This window comes from Lupinus angustifolius, chromosome LG15, assembly GCF_001865875.1.
Source record: "Lupinus angustifolius cultivar Tanjil chromosome LG15, LupAngTanjil_v1.0, whole genome shotgun sequence".
NCBI lineage: Eukaryota > Viridiplantae > Streptophyta > Magnoliopsida > Fabales > Fabaceae > Lupinus > Lupinus angustifolius.
The window spans coordinates 10,455,920-10,466,719 of record NC_032023.1 but is presented as its reverse complement, the minus strand read 5'-3'; the positions used below and the strand labels follow the sequence as shown (position 1 = coordinate 10,466,719).

The 10,800-nt window shown below is 36.8% G+C and overlaps 1 protein-coding gene across 1 annotated transcript in view; it reads left to right on the top strand.

The window, feature by feature from the left end:
* Positions 7,643-10,800, top strand: part of LOC109328723 — a 7,545-nt gene continuing 4,387 nt past the window's right edge. Inside the window, exon 1 of the mRNA XM_019562316.1 lies at positions 7,643-8,035. Coding sequence (XP_019417861.1) covers positions 7,772-8,035 — 264 coding nt within the window. The 5' untranslated portion in view covers positions 7,643-7,771. The remainder of the gene's footprint in view (positions 8,036-10,800) is intronic.

The following is a 10,800-nucleotide window of genomic DNA, read 5'->3' as shown; positions in this document are numbered from 1 at the left end:
GTATTTTGTGTTTGGGCTCCCTCTAACATTGCATATATTAAAATTTGGATACTCATTAACATGAATAGAATAAAAAAACAAATATTAAGTGACATGGCATCAACATAACATGTTCTATTATAGAAATGAAATTAATTAAGTCGTAAACACATGAATACAATTCTCACCATGTAATAGAATTGAGTGATTTTATTATATATATTTACTTATTATTCTTAGCCTTTGAATAGCAAAAGTAAAGGTTCGTTGTAAAAATGGTGAAACAAACAACAGTGAAATTTGATTACAATGATAAGTCCAGTTAATTTTTATATTCACACCTTATGTTCATGAAAATTTAAGAGCCTACAGATAATTATTTTTTTTATTATTATGATAATTAAAATTTTCATGATATAATAATTTAGCATATATAATATAACATGGTGATATCAGTGTAAATAATGAACAGTTAAAATGCAAACCTGATAAGCAATGAATAGAATACCCAGCAAAAAGAGAAACACGCGTGGCATGAAGAGATTGTTGTGTAGTGAGACCAAGACATATTTCGTCCTGCGATTGGCTGCTTTTTGTGGTCAACTCACGGATGGAGGAAGTATGTAGATCTAATGGCTAGGGATCGAGGATGCACGGATAAACGATGGACCCACCCACACAAGATTGATTCTCGCAGCAAATTATTTATTTTTTCTCTTTTTTTCGCAGAATACGTTTAGCAGGATTTTTGGGAGGTTTTTGGGATGTTTTGGTAGTGTTTCAATAATACTTTATGTGTCCTCTTCCTCCTCATCCTAACCCACTATTTATAGGAAAAAAATAGTCCAACCGAAATCCCTAAAGATTTGCCTACCTCTTTAATTTTTTTCATAAATCAAATATTCCCCTTTTTAAAATCCAATCAAATTGATTTGATTTCCATTAACCAGGATATTTGAAAAATTGATTTCAAATCTGGAATTTGAATTTCAAATTTGAGTTTCAAATCTGAAATTTGAAATTAAAATCTTTTTTGATTTTTTTATTTTTTTATCCGAAAAATCAATAAATACGTAAGAGAAAATAATCCTCTTTTTAATTTTTTTATTATTTTTTTGAAATTCGAAAATTAATTTATTATTATTATTATTAGTTATTATGACACTCAATTGTGTTTTTAAGCATGATATCTTACTTAAATGCTAAAAAAATCCGAAAATTGGTTTTAAAATCTTTCACTTATTGAATGCTATTTCGAAATTTTTTAAGAAGAAAACATTTTTTTATTTTTATTTTTATTCTTTTTGTTTTGGAAGATGACATGTGGGCCTATGGTGGCCCAAACAACATTTTTTTGAAAAATTGTTTTTTAGGGCTTAGACTTTATTTGTATTTTCTTGAAATGGAAAACTTATTATTTGGAAACGAATTGGGCTTTTTCTGGGCCGGACAAAAATGAGTGTTCACAATACCTAATCCTCCAAGGATGATGTTAGGTGATTTTGCTACGTACCAAGGTCCACGACACTATTTAAGCATTGTCATCCCACATACTGAAAGGACAATGTAGATCAAATCTGAATTTGGTTAGTGCTCACCAATTTACGGGGAAACATTATGAAGATCTGTATGCTCATCTGGATAATTTTTATGAGTTGGTGCCGACAATGGAGTGATTTGGCTTAAATCTCACCATACCCAAAGCTTAACCAACTCGAGTGATTTGGAATCCAAGTTTTTAACATGACTCTTCCCGCTAGCTCAACATATGCATCCAAAGTTTGAGAGAAACAAGTGTTGAGGTGTGATTTTTGTGGAGGTGATCATTTAACTGGTCACTGTTCTATGCCTAGTGCTAATCAAGAGAAAGAAGTGCAGTATGTCAACAACCAACCTAGACATGGAAATTTCTCCAACAACCATTCGTACAATAATCAATTTTCGCAGGGTTGGAGGGGCAATCATAATCAGAATTATGGTTGGAGACTAGAAGCAGGACCATCAAATACACAACCATCATTTGAGCAACCATTCCAACAGGATCAACATCTACCAATGCATGAAAGACAAACCAAATTGGAGGATATTTTGGAAAATTTCATGCAAGTGCAATCACAAATCAGAAAAATACTGAAGCATCTATCAAGAATCTGGAAACACAGGTGGGTCAGTTGGCAAAACAGATGACAAAGCAGCATTCAGATCACCAACATTTTTCAGCCAACACTGAGACTAATCCTAATGAGCATTGCAAAGCTATTACTACTAGGAGTGGGAAGGTGATTGGTAAGGATGTTGGTGAAAATTTGGCGGTGGAGGAAGAGGTGCTGAAAGAAAAGAGATTGAGGGAGAAAAAAGTGAGTATGGAGAGACACAAGATGATGAGAATGTAATTAGTGAGGAAGTGAATAAACAAAAAGAGGGAGAAAAGAAGAAGAGTGATTTGCCATAATTGAAGAATCTTCCTTATCCGAAGAATCCTTCCAAGAAAGAGAAGGAGAGACAATATACAAGGTTCATGAACATATTCAAGAACCTTCAGACCAACATACCTTTCATGGAGGTCATGGAACAAATGCCCACTTATTCCAAGTTCATGAAGGATCTGTTGACAAGGAAGAGGAAGTTTTCTAAGGAGACAATGACACTTGAAGCTGGTTGTAGTGTTGTAATTCAAAAGTCTTTACCTGAAAAGACTAAGGACTCGAGAAGCTTCACAATACCAGTCACTATTGGAGAGTTATCTGTCGGGAAAATACTACTGGATTTAGGTGCTAGTATTAATCATATGCCTTTGTTTACGTTGAAGAGAATTGGATATTTAGATATCAAACCCACAAGGATGACTCTGCAGCTTGCAGATAGGTCAATGAAATTTCCGTATGGGGTTGCAGAAGATGTCCTTGTTAAGGTGGACAAATTGGTATTTCCAGTTGACTTCGTGATAATGGATATTGAAGATGATGCATAAGTTCCTCTAGTTTTGGGTAGACCTCTCATGAACACTGGCAGGGTGAATATTGATGTTGATGAGGGCAAGCTGAAATTCAGGAGACAAGACAATGAAGTGAACTTCAACGTGTTTGAATCCATGCATCCTCCGAAGGACAAGCAATTTTGTTTTAGAGTATATGTATGTGAAGAACTATGCATGGATGACACACATCTATACAAAAATAGTCATTTAGAGAAAGCTTTGATGAGTGCACCTGAAGGTATACATGCTGAAGAGGATAATAGTATTGGGAATTGTGTAGCAAAGTTAGGTGTATATCGAGGGGTTTCATCTCAGGAGGTCCAAACTGAGGAGCTAACCAAAACTCAGGAAATTGAAACTCAAAAGTTGGAACTGAAAATGTTGCCTTCACATTTGAAGTATGCATTTATGGAAGATGGAGGTAATAAGTCGGTTGTTATTTGCTGCACTTTATCACCTGGGGAAGAACAAAGATTGATTGAAGTCCTGAAAACAAATGATAGAGCGATAGAATTGCAAGATCTAACATCTCAAAGAAGCTGGATAATTAATAGACAAATGGTCAAACCATACTTGGGTGGTGACGTCGAGCGGCTCACCACAATCATCCACCTCGTAAACACATAAAGAAGTAGACGTCGAGCTAATGATGTTAAACAAGAGCTACCTGGAATGCAATCCAACTTTTACTGTTTTCATGTTGTTTTATTTTTGTTACTAGTGTTGTTTTGTTGTATATAAATCATTGCATAAAAGACTTGCACACACTACATTTTTCCATCATGAATCAACAATTGTAAGTGCATTTTGTCTTTTGTTCTTCAATATCTTGTTATACTCTATAATGATATCCTTGATTGAACATGTGTATATGGCATAACTGAAATGAAAGACAAAGTTAAATTGTATGATTCTAGTAAAGAATTGAGTGAAACACTTCACCCGTGAGCATAAGAGAGTTCCTTTGATTGAATTGAGTAATTATTCTTGCTATTCTGTTTGAACTTGAACTGCATACATATTTTTTATTCACTTGAAACTTGGATCACCATGATCAAGCATGAAACAAGTCTTCTTGAAAAACTTTCACCATGATTCTAGATGATTGACATGATTGGATTAAATTGTTTAAAAATCAGGTTCACTACTTTGTTGAGTTGAATCCTTTACTTTGCTTGAGGACAAACAAGATTCTAGGTTTGGGGTCCTTGTTAAGTGCCACGCTATGAAGGAAATTCATATAAATTTTGGACACTTATGGTGTAGTTATGATGAAATTTATGCACAACTCTAAAGAATTTAGTGTGATTAATCTTGTTTAAGGAACTTACATGTTTTTGTGTCAATTGCAGGAGAATGAGGAGTATAAAAGATGGAAATTGAAGGAATCTGCATAAAATGAGCTCTTGATCCCTAGCTCAAGCAACAATTGCTAATTCAAAGAAAAAGACTTAAATCACTGCATGTTCCTCGCCCAAGCGAGGGGATTGTCGCTCAAGCAAGGGGATTGTCGCTCAAGCGACAATTCCTACTTTTGGATATCAAAATTTATGTGTCTCTCAACCAAGCGAGAACACCTTGCTCAAGCAAGAAATACAGGTTCAAAACTCTGAATTTCTCGTCCAAGCCATAGTTGTCACTCAAGCTAGAAGAATTTGTTAATGCTGAAATTTGCTCTCTCGCTCGAGCGAGAGACCATAAGTCTGGAACAGATATAGGCGGTTATGAAAAGCAAATGGGGGAGAGGTTATCCAACCATTTCCCAAAATTTTTCCACACAAATTTAGAGAGAGAAACACTAGAGATGAGGAGAGGAGGAGAGAAGTCGTGGGAACGACTTTAGATCTATAATTTCTTGTATTTCTCATGATAAGAGTGTTGTAATGGTAAGGATGAGTGACTTGTTCTTCAATGTTGGCATTGAAATGTAATCTTATAACTCTTGTATTCTTGGATTCAATTCGAAAATATATTTTTGTTGTTTGATTTTGGAAAGTTTATTCTGTGCTTAATGCTTGATTCTTCTTAATTTCTAGTTTCTTGATCTTGGATAAAAGTTTAACTAGGAAGTTAAACTTGGAATCGAATCTAGATAATCTTTCTTGATTCATTATTGATCTAGGAATGGACAATGATGTAGGGATTGCTTTTAGATAGGTTTAATGCTAGATAATTGATTAAATATCTAAGGAATTGGTGTTTGATGAATTATCTAAGAATTTTGTAGTCAAGAAATTGATACAAATATTTCGAAGAAATGTTGCAATAAGATCAATAACTTCACAAGTTTTGTAGAATTAAATCTAAAGATTACAAAGAGGAGGAATGATGAAAGTCAATCCCAACCATTTTTATTTTATTTTAGAAAACCATTTTTAATTAAATTTTTGTGATAATCTAAACCAATGAACAATCTTAATTCTCAACTTTGTACATATCTACTCAAGTTAATGTTTTAGAAAATAGTATAGATCTGAATTGCTCTCTGAGGACGATATCCCGATATTTACCGGTTTAGTTACTTGAACTATACGATTCAGTTGTCGTACCAAAATAACCAATAGTCATCAAAAGATATTAGGGTTACAGTTCGGTCCTGATGTTGGTAGCGGGAGTTTCGGGCATTAGACTGCATTATCTCTTGGACATACCTATTTTAAGCTCTTTTCTCGACGATTAATATGGGGATATCTTTCTCTATGCTCCCTGTTCCGGGGACGGTCCCGTTAAGGCTTTGGGGGGGGACGTCCCTTATAAAGGCTTGACCGCCGTGGGGACAGTGTTCTTGCTTGTTTTGCAGCTCGGGCGATGAAGTGTCGTAGATGACCCACTTGAATAAGGTCTTCGATGGTGTCCCGCAATTAGGTACACTCTTCAGTAGCATGTCCAAACATGTTATGGAACTCACAATATTTGGACCGGTCTTGGTTTCCTACCTTCTTGCAACACGTTGGGTTTCAAGAGTTGGGCAAGGTGGGTAGCCATGACCTCTCGAAGGATTCTTCAGCGGCTGGCGTTCAAGGGAGTGTAAGTGGTGTATCTAGATTTTTTGGGTGACCTTGGTGGTTCATGTTGGGCATGGTCGTGGTGTTTGGGTTTTTTCGGATTCCCATGAGGGGGTTGGTTCTCATTTCTATCGGAGGTGGAGCAATTTAAGCGGGTTTCTTCTAGGTTAATGAATTGCTGGGCTTTTGCTCAGACGTCCTCCATTGTAAGGTCTGAGTATTTAGCCAGCTCTTGCTTAAAAAGACCACCATGGCCTCGATATTGAATCTATCCAAATATGTCCGAAGGGGTTCGTGTTGCCCCGGTCTCACAGTGGACAGGGTGTAAGAAGATCGGGTTGTTTCTTGCTTGAGGTGAACCGAATGTTGAAACTCTTGGCTAGAGTATCCCATTGGTCAATGCTATTAGCGGGCAACCAGGTGAACCATTACAAGGGGACTTTCTTCAAAGTGAGGGGAAAAGCTCTGCACATTATGGGGTCGGATGTAGTGGTGGGTTAGGTGGCGAAGGAAGTGGGCGGTAGGTGCATGTAGTGGTGGGTTAGGTGGCGAGTGTTCGTGTTGTTCATGGGTGGACTGATGGGATGTTTCGATGGATGGTTCATGTTGCTTGTGTTCTGATCTAGACTATTGTTTTGATTGTTTCGGGTGGTTACCATGGTGTGAATAAGCCACATACGATGACAATGTTTTCTGGTGGGGGTAAACTGGATGATCTGGGTCTGACGGGTGAGCTGGTGATGAAGAAGTGGAGTTGACGCTGATTGTTGTTGTAGACCTGCCGGAGGAGGTACCTGAAAAGCTTCTCCGACGCTCAAGTCTATAAGAGTTTAGAGAAAGATAGAGAGGCAAATTATAAGTAGATAGAGAACTGATTAGCAGATAATAGTATTAGAGATAAAATACTCCCTTATTTATAGGAGCAATGCAACTGACGTGTAGGTTGCCCATTGATCAGATTGGGCGATAGGTGGTCGCACACGAGCTCTGCACGTGCTTGGCCCAACGTAGTGCTGATTTGGGCCTTGAAGCCAAGCCCTTAGGCCCAATCTGATGTTCTTGGCCTAACTCGGAAATGTGGGGTGACCCGGAATGACCTGATTGTCATGTGGTACCTTACTCTGATCGGAGTATAGTAGCCCGAGATGATGGTCGGAGACAACCGTGTACCCAATTTATTCAAGTATTAACAATATTTATTTTTATTTTTGAAAAGTTAATAACAATTAAAAATAATTAAGAGATGACAGACTGACAATGTATAAAATTTATATACAATCAGTATATATACATATGTACTTTTTTCGATTAATTATATACATTTGTACTTTAATTATTCTCGTAGGATTTGAGTGAGAACCAATTCCCAAAGTAATGTATCCTAGAACAAATGAAACTACTCTCCAGTACGGGAGAGGCAAGTGATACTATAAAACATAAAAAAATATGATATGTTATTACATTTATATCCTTCTATTTATTATGATAAAACAAATTTAACCTTAAAACTAAAGGGAAAAACTACACTTCTTTCTCTCTCCATCAATGAAGAGGAGTCTGACCCATCCTAGAATAGCCTCCGGCCCCTTAAAAACTAAACACGCCTTAAGGTGAAGGTTCACGAAGATATAACAAAAATAATAAATAAAGATATTTAAAAAAAAACTGAAAAAGAAAGAAACATTGAACACTAAGCACATAACAATCACGTTCAGTGCCCCCGAAGAAGAGCAAGGGCAAATTACGTTGTTGTTTTATCATCTCACTTCCATCGTCTCATTCCCATTAACTAAAACGACGAGACATCAAAATGTCGTCGAACGCGGAGCAGAGTGCAAAAACGGCGCAAGATCAAGAGCAAAACGACCAACAATCACACAAAGAATGGGAAACAATGGCACGAGCATGGTTGAGTTCATTCCCGGAAGCGAAAGAAGTTTCGATGGCGGAGGTTGAAGCATGGATCGATTCCAACCTCGCTTCTCTCCCACCCGGTCTCCGATCAATGCCACGCCCTGATCTCTGTCTTCGCCTCATTTCAATTCAGAATTGCATGAGGTTCCCCACTCCTCAGGTTAGTACAACAAACACTAATTCTTTGATGTTAGTTTTTACACTTGTTTATGCGTGTGCTTAATGGGATTAAGGTTTGATTGTGGTTGTTTTTTAACGGCAAGTGTTAGTATGTTTGTATTTGTTGTGGGCGAAGACTCGAACCTTTAATGTTCTTCACTTCATTCATTCCTTATAACTCCTTTTTTTTTGTTTTTTAACTTTGCTAGGGTTGAGACTTGAAACCACCTTCTTGTTGTTGTTGTTTGTTGTGAACTGATAATGTTAGTTTAAATTTGAGATTTGTCTGTGATGAGATTGTTTGGAAGCAATTAATTGAAGGTGTTGATGATGAGATTTTATGCTGATATTGGCTTTAATTGAAGTGATTTGAATAATTTTTGGTAACTACAAGCGAATTTCTAAGTCATATATCGCAGTGATAGAGTTTTAGGGTGTGAAGGATAATGTTTGGAATTTTGAAAACCTAGAGTTGAGAAAGAAAAGCTTCACTTTAAAGGTTTTAGCTTTGCTAGGGATTGTGCATTTTTATTAGGTTAAGAAAGATAAATTATGAAACCTTGTGATTTTCTAAAGAAAACTGATTTTTGTTCCTATTAAGGAATAACCGTTGGTCTCCCCCATGGTTGGCGCCAAAATGTTCCAGGTGGGTACGAGTATAACTGGAAACTGTAAAGATTGAGTAAGTTTCTAAAGCATACGGGCATGGGATAATGTATAGCGAGTGAACATGCTTGGTATATATAGAATATCAGGAAAATGTGACCTCTTACATCCTCCTTCTCTCGTGTCTTCGTTGGATCAACCCCCTCTTCATGGGATCATGTCTTAGTCGGTTGAAGAGTGATTTGGCAGAAGAAATCAGATTTTAATCATGTGCTTGAATACTTTCCGGATTTGTATAAGATTGAAAGCTAGATCCTTAATATGCTTGTCTTTGGATATGGGTCACTGTTGGTTTTGGGCTTTCTCGGCCCATGTAGGAGCAACTGGAGCGTGATTTTTTTCAAATTTCAGCTCCTATTTCTTGGATTATGAGCATTGACAACAAGGTTTGTGGATAATTTAAATTTAAAATGAATAATAAGAATATAATATATATATATATATACCAAGACTATTGTTATAAATATCGATCTTTATAATATAACCTGTTTAACAAGTTTCAAATCTTCATGATCAATGTCAAGGTAAACATGAGCTTATGTATTATTAAAATTGATAAACAACAATTCTAAGACGTAGCGTTCTTGGTATCATGGGCAAGGAAGTCAGTCACTGCATTACATTACAAGGAGCATTACAAAATTTAAAATGGCTAAGCCAAGAAGCATTTAAAGAACACCATTAAGGATGGTTTTGTTAAAGGGTATATCTTTGTCACTATTACTTTACACTCCAAATGGTCATTCTAGGGTGCGATAGGGGTGTGTTAAGTGCCAAACTCACGCATTAGTTGACAATATGAGCCAATAGTCATTTATAATGACTTGGACAATTCTCCACCTATGAGCTAGCTTTTGAGATAGAGTTACTCAATTATTTTAACATGGTACTAGAGGCTACCCACAAATGTTCATTCTTGCGAACTTCATATTCTAGACTCGTAGCGATAGCAGTTGTTAAGTGTTAAAACTCCGACATGTTAGACAATATGAACACGAGTCATTAATAATGAATTGGACAATCCTTCTCCTATGAATTAGCTTTTTGGGCTAAAGTTAAGCCCAACTATTCTAACCCTTTTGAAATGATAAACTTAGCTTTTCTTTTGAATTACATTTTCATGAAATCAAGCTCCAAAACAAAAATTAAGCCTTATTTTTAAGCTACGAACTCACTATGAATAGCGACATTGTCCAAATATCTTTTAGCTTTTGCCGTGAACACATAGAGGGCGGGTTTCAGTGCAACGGTAAGGTTGTTGCATAGTGACAAAGAGTCCAAGATATCACGTGTTCAAATCCTGGAAACAATCTTACCATCTGCGGGTAAGGTTGCGTAGATCTATCCTTCCCATACTCCGCCAGATGGGAGCCTCATATACGGGCCGCCTTTTTTTGTCGTGATCACATCTTCATTCCATTACTTGTGGCACACAAAAGACACATCAAAATCTCCTATCCGGAGGGTGCTAAGACGTCAAAGAGCATGAGCAAAACGGACAGTGACAACAAGAATGGGAAACCATGGCTAGAGTGTGGCTCTGCTCCTTCACAGAGGCCAAGGAAACGATGATGTCAGAGGTCGAATCCTGGATCGACTCCAACCTCGCTTCTCTTCCTAAGGGTGTCTCTTCAATTCCTCGCTATGCTATATGCCTCTGCCTCATTTCTGTTCAGAATCGCATTAGGTCCATCATTCATGGGGTATTACATTAACTAACTGAAAATGTTGATGATTATACCTGTTTTTAATTTTAACACTTGTTTACACGTGCTTGTGACATTGTTTTTTATGAATTACTGTTAATTTAAAAATTGAGACTGGTCTTGGCTGGTATTGGAAGCAATTAATTGAAGAGGATGATGATGAGGTTTATTTGGAATCATTTGAATACTTTTATGGTAACTGTAAGCCAATCCCTTAATCACATGTAGCGGTGATAGACTTCGAGGGTCTGAAGGATGAAATTGGGAATTTTGAAAACCTATTGAGAAAGAAGAACTGGAGTTTAAGGTTTCAGCTTTGCAGGGGATTGTGCATTTTTACTAGGAGAAGAAGGATAGTGTATGGAGCCTTATGATTTGCTTGAGAAAACTGATC